At 38.8% G+C, this 13,291-nt stretch overlaps 1 protein-coding gene across 2 annotated transcripts in view; it reads left to right on the forward strand.

Moving 5' to 3' along the window:
* Window positions 1-13,291, forward strand: part of fras1 (Fraser extracellular matrix complex subunit 1) — a 465,328-nt gene that overhangs the window by 441,633 nt on the left and 10,404 nt on the right. For both annotated transcript variants that reach the window (XM_072591717.1, XM_072591723.1), the window contains 4 exons: window positions 1,670-1,829; window positions 4,907-5,023; window positions 6,217-6,383; window positions 12,601-12,806. In XM_072591717.1, coding sequence (XP_072447818.1) covers window positions 1,670-1,829; window positions 4,907-5,023; window positions 6,217-6,383; window positions 12,601-12,806 — 650 coding nt within the window. The remainder of the gene's footprint in view (window positions 1-1,669; window positions 1,830-4,906; window positions 5,024-6,216; window positions 6,384-12,600; window positions 12,807-13,291) is intronic.

The raw sequence follows: 13,291 nt of genomic DNA on the forward strand, positions 1-13,291 counted from the left end.
TGTTAAGAAAGGGCAAAGCAATGGATTTATGGAATAATTAAATGTTGGTTATATTTCATATTTTACAAGAGACAATTATACGTTCCATAAATCACTTCTAGAACAATAAGAATTCATATTCAACAGTTTGTTTTTACAGTCTGTGGCCAGTGAATCCCAATGTGTAACATTACTTTTGAATACAGCAATTGAGGAATAAAGGGTCCTAAGAGAGTTTTAAATACATTGATGCCCAAATTCTGCACTTGTCTCTCTATCTCCATGACATAGAATTACAACACAAAAATTACTGTATGAAACATCTGTTCCACCATAAAACACCAATAGATTTGTTTTTCTTTAAATTTCAACATTGACATCAGATTCTTGCCTGGAAATCCTTGCTGGTTTTATTTAGTTATTGATTTAGTTTGCTCCAATTGCACTATAAACGTCAACCATGGGTATTGCTGTGTTACTTGAGTTATATAATAACAATAATAGATTAATGTTGCAAATGCATCAAAAAATAAATTTTAGGCCCTTCCCCTGGAGTTCTATGCTGAAGAACAGGTTCAGGAAGTCATTGGGTAGTTAATTTTCCTGTTTTCCTTGCCCATAAAAATAGCCACAATTTTCATTTGCTCATTTTCAGATATAACATGTCCATCTATCTTTTGTTTGCCTAGCTAACCGCATGAATGATGGTAGCTAGGCATGTGGACTGCTCTGTTGTGTTTCTTTTCCTTAACTTTAAATGTTTATCTGCCTCCATACCTTTCTAATGATATGAAAGGTATTACTGTCCATTCCTTTCTTCCCTCAATTTGCTGTATTGCCTGTGGATTATTGCTGCTTCTCACCATACCACTTAACAAAAACTTTCCAAGAATGCTCATTCACTTGTCTCCACTGTTAAGGTACAGTGCTGACTGCTTGCTTGCTCACCATCCCCAACCCTCCCCCCCACCCCCCCATCACTCAACTAACTGCTGCTGAAGAACAAAGTTATCATTGGAAAGCTGCCATTACATACTCCATTGATTCAAATGCAGAACAGTAGAACTGAGTTACAGCAGGTTCAGACCAGCCGATAGATGCCTTGTTTCAACCAGTTCCAGCAGTAACTTGCCATGAACTAATTTCACTGAATAATTTTTACAGGAAAATATCCTCATTGTTATTTTAGTATCTATTTTTTCTGTGTTACGATTCACATTTGAGCATAACTCCCATAGAACTTGATAATGTGGATGCAGCAGCCATTGAAATTAAATCAGATTTGTTCTCAATTTAAGATTTTCATTGAGACTTCAAAACTGGTCCTAAGGCTGGTTTTCAATCAATGAAATTTCTTTTTAAAAATATAAGTTCCGCCCACTTCCAAGGTGGAAAGTAGTCAGCCATGAGGAGAAAGGCACTTGCAGAGATTAGGAATGATTACAATAGGGACAATGGGACTTGAAGTGATAAAGTAGTAAAGCAGAGGTATAAGTTGAAAGAAATACTGCACACTGCTTTGACTCTGCAAATATCAAATGATTCCTCATCATTATCATTATACGTTAGTAAAATGTATGTATAGACACAAGTAACAGTACAGGACAAAATAAGGTATAGCTGTTTGGGCACAAAACTGTTGTTCTGAACTAAGAAAGAAGCCTCACCTTGTGTGCATGTCCCTCTCCAGGTCACTTTGTAATGGATCACCACACACTGCCAGGGCAAAAGTCTCAAATTGTAGCTCCTGATCATTTAGGAGGCATTGAATTTGACTTGCAATTGCTGTGGAGTGCTCAGACGTTTGATTCCCCATACCAGCTCTGGCGAGCAACCAGTTCCTATAACAGGTAAAGTATAAAGCTATTTTTTGCTAGACTAGTGCTTTTCAAGGATGCTACACCTTGAAAGTAAATTTTAAACATGCTGGTATTTTATGTATGATAACAGGGTGCTATTTTGTTCTCAACTGTGTTCTGCAATATTTTAGAAAAAACAAATGCAGATCTAACTATTTCATTGTGGGAATGAGATGCATTGTCCTGTTCATATTGTTTGTTGTGGAAAGGATAGTTATGAATTATTTTGCTTTTATCTACATCCATTTCAATAACTGTAATGCAAGATTTTAAAGCAATAGGTAACATTTTTCATTGAACTTTGATTCATATAATATCTGTTTGGCTGATTAGTCTAAATTCTCTGATTGCACAGCCACACAAAAAAAAAAGCCGTCTAGCCCTTTGAGGGGAGACAGCCATTATTAATTTCCATGCGGGCTCTCAAGCATTCATCATAACTTCAGAAGAACATCTGTGGAAAGCTGGAGAAAAAGCAACAACGCAATTTACAACGTTTCACCAAGGTTTCCACAGATTCTTCCTCAAAGTATAATGGATGATCCAGAGAACCGAGCCCCATTGTCACCCCACTTATGCTGTAAGAGTGCCTTAATTAAAAACTGTAATATTCCACCGTACAGCAGCATGCAGGTTAGAATGTTCAATAAATAATTTTAAATTATATTTTATATGCAAAAAATTCTTCTTGATTGTTGTGTGCCTAAGATTTATCTATTTACTTTAAAAATAAATTAGTTCTAGGGACAACAAAAAGCATAACAGTTCTGTTTTGAAACCAGTTCCAGACAGTATTCATGATATGTCATGATGCTCTTCAGTTAAATGGTAGGGTCCCAACACAAAGTGGACAAGTATAAAATGTGACAATAGACAGAATCGTATGGAGGTCTGAGCGATGCTATGCTGAGATTTGTGGCAGAATCAGATGAGATGTCCAACGAGGGTAGTCTCTACATTTAGAGCATCTTGCTCTGTCTTTTATGTTTTTGACAAACAGCTTGGTGCATTTCTTGCTATGCAGTAGTGAGTTGCCACTTGCTGGGTATGATTTCTCATTAAACATCTTGTTAATGGTTCAACACATTTCATTAATGTTCAGCTTCTTACCTTATGCAAATGCACTTAACAAGTGAACAACGAGAAATCTCAACAATCAAACCAAAGCAAGTACTTGTTCCAAAAGATCTGTAGGTTGGACACCAGGTATTGGCATCTTAGCACACTCCATGGGCACTGGCCATGTGCATTAGCATCTAATATGTGCCAGTGTTTAATAAGCCTCCTGGCAAATGTTCGATCCATTTAGAGGATGTTTCTGCACTGGCGACTATGTTGTACTGTTACCAGAAGGGTAGTGTATGCTCAGATACATATACCAACAGCTCATGGACTTGACCAGGCTGCATCTCCAGGCTTTTTGCTTGCTGTTACAGAACTTATTCACATCAATTGGGGAGAGGATGGTGGCATCTATCCTGTTGGAGTGGTGAATGTCATTGATCTTCTTCCTTATAGCGCTATTCATTTCTCCAGACGTTTGAGACTGCTTCAAACTGTTGGTAACCTTAGACCAGGCTGATGTGGTCTGGTGCCTTCACTGAGGGAAAGAGCAAGTCCTGCCTCTGCACCAGCCCATCCAATAGGACCTCCAGATTCCTGCCAACAAAGCATGGTGACAGTTTTCCCATCTACCATGTCCAAGGCAAATGTGAGCAACTGTGGAGGGATTGATATTGTTTTGACCAGGTGCACAACATCATTTTAAAGATTGCATGGATGCAAGGGATGCCAGTGAATTCCAGAATATCTATTCATTGGCAAGTTGTCCCAGAACAGCGCATGGTAAGATGGGGCTGAAATCAGACAAAATCAGCCGACTTAGCTAAGAAAATATTTCAGTACTCATAGTGGATGTAATTTTAATGCAAATTTTGAAAGAATTCAGACCATTTCAAGTCAGGCAATGTGAGATTGGTAAGACAAAAACAGCTGCATTCATATAAGCCGAGAATATTTTGTCAGATGTATCAGTTGACCAATGTCTGATGTGTTGATGTTCCTTTTCTCAATACAAGGAACAAGCAAAATTATATAAATGGAACACTCTTCAGATAAAATCAGTAAAAGTCAATGTTAGATCTCAAAAGTGATCCACAGAATGATTAACTTTAGAATGAAATGACTGGGATGATCTAAATACAGTTCAGTAAGCAGTTGGAAAGTCGAGTACAGGCAGTTCTTCTATAACGTGATGGTTGTGTTCTTGTGCAACACTGTTATTGAAAAATTGCACTTTGGAAACAGCACTAAAGTGTTGGTGATGTAATTACGTTATAGCTGATGCACATTTTAAAAGTTTGTGCTTTAGGACAACATCCCCAGTTCGTCAATTGTGTTACAGTGAATTCGCATAAACTAAACACGTCATAGCAAAGCGGTCTGTAATTTATAAGAATCCAACAATTCATGTAAGGTATGTTACAACATTCAGCAAGACAACCATCTTCATAATTCTAGAACTTGTAAGAATATTTGGCTCTTTCAGGCTGCACAAGTCCAAAATTAATATCCAAAAACTTTGTTTTGGGGTTAACGTGACAATGACATAACATTGAATTCTATAGAATACATTTCGGAATCTAGCAACGTGAGATTTAGTTCTGTGAAAGAGAGACAAGTCTGCTGGATTTCTTTGCCCTGCCTTGTACAGAATTGCAAAAAGCTCTTTTATCTTTAATTGACGTGGTTTTTTGTCATTACTGACTATTTCTGTATAATTTTTTAGCCTGTCAGAATTTGAAACTGAGTAAGTATATTTCTCAGCAAACTACCATTTGATATTCTATTTTTAACAAATTATTACATACAGGGAAAGAATTGCAACTGTTAGAATAAAGCTATCCTCAAGCTGGTGTTAAATTTAGTGCGATTTTGTTAATAATTTAGGTTAAATGAGATACAGTGTGTCTGTAGACTTGAATCAACTCATAACAGAATAACTATAGCTGGCAGCAACTTAAAGAATTTGCATGACTTTTTTTTCCTTGTGTTTTTCATACCCACAGAAAAGATTATTCTGGAGAGTACACAATCTTTCTGATCCCCTGCACTGTCCAACCCACACAACCTTGGATCGACCCTGGAGATAAGCCATTGGCCTGTACTGCACACGCTCCTGAAAAGTATGGGCATATTATGATGATTCCACTATATAAATACTTTTTGAACTTCTGCACAAAATGCACAAATATTTTCCAAATGGATTTTTCTCCTTTTTTTCTGTCATGGAAAATTACATCTTGCTGTTTTATCATTGAACATGCATAGATTTAGATGTGTAAGCTCTGTCCTATCTTGGGGATTCAGATTGCCCAGTCAGTTGCAGTGTCCAAGCTGGAGTTAAAATTACAGCTTCCTTCGCATTGTACCTCAAAATCACTGATCATATTTGTAGGTATGCCAATAAAAATGAAAAGAGGTGTATTGCCAGGATTTCAAACTGAGTGATTGTTATTACCATAGCTGAATATTATGTTGTCACATGTTGGACAGGAGAGAAAACAAAACAACCCTGTTTATCTTCATTATCTGAATAAATGTTCTCAGTACGCACATAGTAGGGTCCAGCAATATTAGCAGTTACTTTCTCTGTACAAGTAGGGTCTGTCTTAGTTTAAAGACCTGGATTTGAGTTTTGCAAAGTCAACTCCTGCGCAAAAAGTATTGTTTTATCGAAAAGAGTAACCAATTTGTAATTCTGTCATGACTTGTAAAAAATGAAGTACTGGGCTGCTTTTGTTGCTTTATATCTATTGGTCCTGAATTTACTGGGCTTTACTGGGGAGATGGAGTGTTACAGCTGTGCATAAGTAATTTTATGGGCGAGTTCTAGGATGGCTCCTGTTTCCACTATGTTTCTGCTCAGTTAAGTTTGTAGTTTCCATCAAATATTGCTACTTTCTCTGTGTTTTGTTAGTGCTATGTCAAGAGCAGAGCTGACATCATGCTCACTGGCCTTGAACAGAATCAGAGTTGGGAAACTAAACAGATCACCTTTAATTGGCACTGCATTTCTGGTTCCCACCTGGAATGAAAATTGACCCTTTATTTTTCTAAAGTGATTATACCTTGGTATTGATGCAAGATTAACATTGACATATTAATATGTCTATTGCTAATGTCTACGGTAAAGAGTACTGAGAGAGAGCAGATTTATCAACTGCACCAATTGTCATAAGATTTCCAGTTCTGATGAAATTTGGCTTTCTAGCTATAGTTGCTGGTTAGATCTATGCCAGAGAATATACAACTGTTAAGGTAAATATCTTCTAAGCTAATGTCAGTACATTGAATTTGTTATTTTCTTTCCATCAAGGTTCCTTGTCCCTATTGCATTTCAGCAGACAAATCGCCCAGTTCCAGTTGTCTACTCTCTCAACACAGAGTTTCATCTTTGCAATAACGAGAAGGTCTTTATGATGGATCCATCTAAAACAGAGATGTCCCTGGCTGAAATGGATTATAAGGGAGCCTTCTCTATGGGTATGTGGTTTTCTAAACTCATTTTGTAATAGGTTTGACTATTACAAATCTCTCCTTTCCAACAGTTTATGTGACCCTAGTTGAAGCATTTTCTCCTTGTTCCAGAAATGACAAGAATGCCCTTCATATTTCATAGAATCCCTACATTGTGGAAACACAGCCTTCGGCCCGACAAGTCCACACTGACCTTCAAAGAGTCACCCACTCTCCTACCCTATTTCTCTACATTTACCCCTGATTAATGCACCTAACCTACACATCACTGAACACAATGGACAATTTAGCATGGCCAATTCACCTACCCTGCACATCTTTGAACTGTGGGAGGAAACCCACGCAGACTCTGGGAGAATGTGCAAACTCCACACAGACAGTTGCCCCGTGGCTGAAATCAAACCTGGGGTGCTATGAGCCAGTAGAGCTAACCACTGAACCACTGTGCCGTATTATTCACTCAAGACTTTTCAGCAAGGGTAGATGTGAGATTTTGCTTTTCTATGATGGTGTAAAATTTGCAAAAGTAAATCAATTACCTGTTTTACATTTGTCCTGATCTATTTCCAGTTCTTTCCACACCTTGTTTGGTGACCACCTGTTTTAGATATGGTCAGACATGCCCTTCCTAACTCTCTATACGGCAAGCTCAACGTGTGTTGCTTTTTTCATAACATGCCGTTTAAGGCTTTATTTTAAATGGACATGACCTGCCATGTCTGTCAATCAGTTGATCAAATAATGTACTATTTTCATTGCACTATTCTCACAAACTTACATCACTAAATTTTCAAAATCAAACTTTCTAACCTGAAGAATTGAAGTCATATCAGACTTGAAACATTAACTGTTTCTCTTTTTGCAAATGCTGCCAGACCTGCTGAATTTCTCCAGCAATTTATCTCTTTAATTCAGATTTCCAACATCCAGTAGTTCCAGTATTTTGCTTTTATTTGCATGTGAAGTCTGCACCCTGAGCTATAGCTGACACTAATAATGCCTGCAGAAATTTGTTTTGCTATAGATGTAGAAGAAAAGAAATTTGTAGTTATATACCAATAAGACACACCATTGCTGTTATATTCACTCAGCCCATTATGGATTCCAAAAATTGAAATATTACTAAAGAAACTATAATTTACTTTAGAAACACACAAGCTTACTGATAACTTAGCTCCTAAACAAGCCTTCCCTTCCCGAAGAAAAACAGTATGCCCTCACGAATGTGAGTTGCTTGGATTCAAAGTTAGGCAATTCACCATAGCCTCACCCCAACCTCCTCGTGCTGGACTAGAATTCACTTGAAGTCTTTTTTGGCATTCCAGATTCCCTAAATGCTGTGATGTAAATTATTCTTCCCTGCATGTGGTCACAAAACTTGCATCCAAAGCCTCAGTTGAGATGATAGAATGGAAATCAAAGGTCCTGCAAAGTGGGCCCACTGTACTTCTTACCCTTGGCCTGTCTGCAGCTCCTTATATCTGGTGTTTTACTACAAACTGCAGGCAGTGCCTATGACTAAGCAGGTGGCTCCATGGTCTGACTAAATGATGAGGTGCTATTCTGTCACACTCTCTGCTCTTCTATTACTGTGCAAGCAGTTCTTTGATATCTGAAAGCAGGAATTGAAAAGACACGTTTTGGTTCAAGGAAGGTGAATAAGAAGCAAAAGGTCTGTGGTCACACATCTGTAGCTCGTTCATGATGCCAGACAGCAGGACAAGGATTAGCTGCAAGGTGGTGAAGATACAAAGTATCTCATCCTCAGTGTTCTCAGCAATACCAGATCTTGCAGGTTATGACCCATGATACAGACAGCCATTTCCTCCATAGAGCTCAGGAAATGCATTTGTCAGTCACCAGTTTGCCTCACCTTTCAATTCTGTCACCTTGACATGCAGGTGAAAGAGAAAAAGTGAATGGTTGTGTTTGTGTGATGAGTCACCTTTTAGATGATGGCTAGAGATATGTGGAAGCAGCAAGAAGAAGTAATCACTGGAAAATGTGAGAGGGTAAGATGCAGAATCGAACAAGGCATCATTAGAATCTGAGAGGGGGGAGGTGAAATATCTGGATATTCAGTTCAAATGCTTATTGCCAGACTACTGAGTGAGTATCTGGTTTGAATTTCAAGATAGGTCAATTACTTTCCTTTATTACAAAAGGTTAAGAGATGTGGGGATAGACCAGAGAACTCGAATTGAGGTAGAAGATCTAGTAGAATGGCAGAGTAGGTTGTGGAGTACTCCAGAACTACCTGATGAAGGAGTGGCGCTCCGAAAGCTAGTCCTTCCAAATAAACCTGTTGGACTATAACCTGGTGTTGTGTGACTTTTAACTTCATTGATGTTGACCAGCTATGTAAGTTCATTAGACTTCTTATGACAGTGCTGCCAGTTTTGGTCACGTTCACAAAGTTGTCATTCCCCTACTGGGGAATTATGGCCTCACTTCCATGACTGAGGCCTCAGTGCCACATTCAAACTAGGGAGCACTCTCTTTGAAAATGGTATTCCATTTTCCTTCTTCAAAATTGCAGCAATGGCATTTAACAGCAGCCTGTTGTGAATCAGTATTCCTTACTATTGTGGGAAACTTTAGGAAATGCAGGCTGTTTGCACTATTTCCTGTTGGCACACATTGATCACCCTTGCTGAATTTCAAGTACCTGCTCAAATCAATGACACAATCTGCTAAATGAGGGATGACACCGAATCTGGATGCTATCTACCTCTGACCCCAGGCATTGGCAGATCATGGCTGTGAACCCCATCCCGAGAGACAAGGTGGAGGATAAAAACCATCTAATAAAGCAAACTAAAATAAAAATAAATTCACGTTCACCCACAGTAAAAGGCCCAGCTTTAAGGACCCAGATCAAACTGCAATAAACAAATGAGGCGTCAACTCAATTCAGTTCAATTTTTATTTTAAATGTGGTGGAGTATCTTTAAATATTAATTAGATTCGGTGTTGCATTTGAGCTTTGAAGATGCACACTTCAAGTTATTTTACTGATAGTAAAGGGAATTTCGTACCTGCCTCCAGCCAAATTGCCTCAATGAGCTATCGGACAGAATTATAGCCAAGCTAACCATCCTGAAAAACTGAAAAAAAAAAGGCAAGTTTGGAGTCAGGGCAGCAAAATGGTGCAGGGAGAAGACCCTGCCAGCTTCCACACTTCCAGCAAATTAATTCTGGATTGGAAAGACTCTTGGGCCTTTCCACCTGAAATCCAGTTGAGGGTCTTAAGTGGGTGAGAGTGTCATGACACATGTAATCTGAAAATGGGCTCCTAAAATGGGATCCCACATTCAGAGGCACTCTACATTAGAAAATGACAAAGGGGATACAGTGCTGAAAGCTGTCCCATTTCCTGATTCACTCCTCTCCCCAACCCACTCCACAATCACTATAAATCACACATTCACCTTTTATCTTGAGCTCCTCATTGATTCTGGACTTCTAGTGGGTATGTTACTGACAGCTACCACTGCTTCTGGGATTGCACCCCTCAGGATCCTTAATCCTGGGAAGACCTAATGATAGCCACTAAAGTGCCTGATGGACAGTTGATGTACAGGACATTGGTTAGGCCACTTTTGGAATATTGTGTGCACTTCTGGTCTCCCCCCTTTAGGAAGGATGTTGTGAAACTTGAAAGGGTTCAGAAAAGATTTACAAGGATGTTGCCAGGGTTGGAGGATTTGAGCTGCAGGGAGAGGCTGAATAGGCTGAGGCTGTTTTCCCTGGAGCGTCGGAGGCTGAGGGGTGACCTTATAGAGGTTTATAAAATCGTGAGGGGCATGGTTAGGGTAAATAGATAAGATCATTTCCTTGGAGTGGGCGAGTCCAGAACTAGACGGTATAAGTTTAGGGTGAGAGGGGAAAAATTTAAAAAGGTCCTAAGGGGCAACTTTTTCACACAGAGGGTAGTACATATATGGAATGAGCTGCCAAAAGAAGTGATGGAGGATAGTAAAATTACAACATTTATAAAGCACCTGGATGGGTATATGAATCGGAAGGGTTTGGAGGGATATGAGCCAAATGCTAGCAAATGGGACTAGATTAGGTTAGGATATCTGGTCAGCATGGACAAGTTAGACTGAGGGTCTGTGTCCATGCTGTACATCTCTATGATTCTAAGCGGCCCTTCTCCATGTGAGATGCATTGCCATTACAAACATTTAATTCTACCCTTCTGTTATCAAAGCTAGGTCTCCATAACCCAGGGACAATTGGACCTCCAGCAGCAAACATGCCCACCGGTTCTAGGCCACCACAATAATTTGACCTGGTCAGCATTCAGGCATCAAACAAGATGAGGCAGTGCTGGGACAAATGTGATCTCTTTACAGGAGAAGGGAGGTATCAGTGCTACAAAGGCTCGGGTTGTGACATTTGGAGGAGCACTCATCCCCTCTGAACTATAAAACTAAAGCCAAAGTTCCTAGATCCTTTTGTGACTGGGAAACCGCTGAAATTGTACTAATTGTGCATGCAATCTGTTCTGCATGGTACTTTTTTAACCTGGTAATTGAAGTCCTACTTGCATCAAAAGTCCTCGAAAATTTGGAAAAAAAACACTCTAACGAGGGCCCAAACAATGGTCAATCCTTTGTTATATGCCACTATCCACATTTTGCAGAACAAAGTAGGAAATGGTACCAAACCATATCATGGTCCTATTGCCCTGGAAATGCCAGGTAAGAGGGCTTAAAGCCTCCCTCATTTCTTAACGCATCACCAAAAGGTATTAACGTAAGAGGAATAGACCAAACCAACTAGTGGATTTCGGTGAACCTCCACAGAATGTTAGTGTTCAGGACCATTTGTTCGAAGTTCAGTTGCACTGAAGGTCAGCATCACAGCAATGACTGTTGCTTCCTGTCTCCCGAGAAAGAATTACTATTCCTCTAACTACTGGAAATCTATAAATATGCTGCAGCTACTGTTCACCTACTCCTTCCCTCTTTGGTTAAGAATGCACAAATATACTTATCAAAATCAGTATGGAATGTTCTAATCAGTATGCTTCCAAAATCAAAGAAGATTTGACCATATGATGCAGTCCTAAGGGAGTTTACTGATTATTGCATATTACTTAGTTATGTTACCCAGTCAAGGCACATGTCATTCTTGGAGAGCTTTGTGGTAGGTCTGGAATCTTGTACCAGAGCAAAAGGGTTTTGTCTATAATATCTGTTTTTATAGACTCATAGTAAATTTTACAGATTTTAAATTAGTGTCTCACTTGCATGGTAATATGGAGTGAGATGCATTTACATATTGCCATTCACAGCAGTTTTCATTTTTCTAAAAAAGTTCTAAATTAAAAGTTATGAAGCAGCAATTGAAATTTTTTTCCCTGCTTTTCCAAAATTTGTCCAATTTGAGGTTTTCGGTTCCATATTTTTCTCTCTCCCCTGGGACAACTGGATTATCAGAACTATTGGCTAATTCACAGCTGCCACCACTGCCCAACAGCAAGTTGTATGATTTAGTTCTGATCAGTCAGCAACCCTTCTTTCTTCGGAAGTAATACCTTGTATGACTTTCCATCCAGTGGACCAGCAGAGAGTTCACAAGCTTCCCATAACTTAAAGGAACCAGCAGTCCTGCCTGCTAATTTTTTTTTGCCTTAGCTGTTCAACTATGAGCTGTTTGTAACACTCCATAGCTTTTCTTAAGACTCCAAAGGAAAGCTGGAAGACTTTGAGATACTTCCTTAACTACAAATAAACAAATGAACATGTTTTATTTTTAGACATCATTCAATTCACTGCAGTCTTTCATTATTTTTTCTTTTTCTGACTCTTAACATGGCAGAATTTAAGGAACTGCTCTGTACCATATTATTTAAAAGTTCTGTATAAGATTACACAGCAGTACCCATAATTAAAGCTCTTTGCTTTAGTCTGTCTCGGCACTATGGTTAAAAAATAAACAATTCCTGTTTAGCCCACTTTCAGATTGTTCTCTTTAACTTTGCATCTGACAAGTAAAACAAGCAGAAGGATAATTAGAATAAGTAATTATTTTCCAGGGAGCAGTATGTATTATCAAATCATTTCTATCCTGAAGAGATATGAACGTATAGTAATCTCAGAGTGTGTTTATATATAACAAGACATGGTCAATTACTGTAGACATGTGTTGTAACCACATGATGGAATGTTGCCCAGGAGACAATGATTCACTTATGTTCTCATTTTAATAGGTCAGAAACTCTATGGACGTGTGCTTTGGAATCCTGAACAAAACCTCAACTCTGCCTACAGGCTACAGCTAGAGAAGGTGTATCTCTGCACTGGAAAAGATGGCTATGTCCCTTTCTTTGATCCAACTGGAACTATTTATAACGAGGGTCCACAATATGGCTGCATTCAACCTAACAAACACTTGAAACATAGATTCCTCCTTTTGGTATGTTTACAACATAGGTTTTCAAAATTTTGTGGAGACAACCTCTCCCATTTTTCAACTTTAATATATAACAACCTTTATATCATGAAGTTAGCCAACCAAAATGTACATACAAATGATCAGTTGGATGTTTTACCATTTATAGTATTGAAGACAGTAAACAGGTTAATTAGGCTTGCCCTCTGCTGTGCCTTAGAATGTGGGAATCTCACCTGGATACTCCACTGGCCTCATGATAGACGTGCAGGTGGATATCGAAGACCACCTCATCTTGGACTTCAAAACACTAAAAGCATTTCAGTCACCCTGTGTGAAATGGAAATTACATAAACTTTCAACTGTCTCTGAGGTCTATTTAAGTTCTGAGAAAGGGTCATTTGACCCGAAAAGTTAAGTCTGATTCCTCTCCACAGATGCTATCAGACCTGTTGAGTTTTTCCAGCCATTTCTGCTTTTGTTTCTGATTCACAGCATCTATAGTTCTT

Source organism: Chiloscyllium punctatum, chromosome 1, assembly GCF_047496795.1.
Source record: "Chiloscyllium punctatum isolate Juve2018m chromosome 1, sChiPun1.3, whole genome shotgun sequence".
Taxonomy (NCBI): domain Eukaryota; kingdom Metazoa; phylum Chordata; class Chondrichthyes; order Orectolobiformes; family Hemiscylliidae; genus Chiloscyllium; species Chiloscyllium punctatum.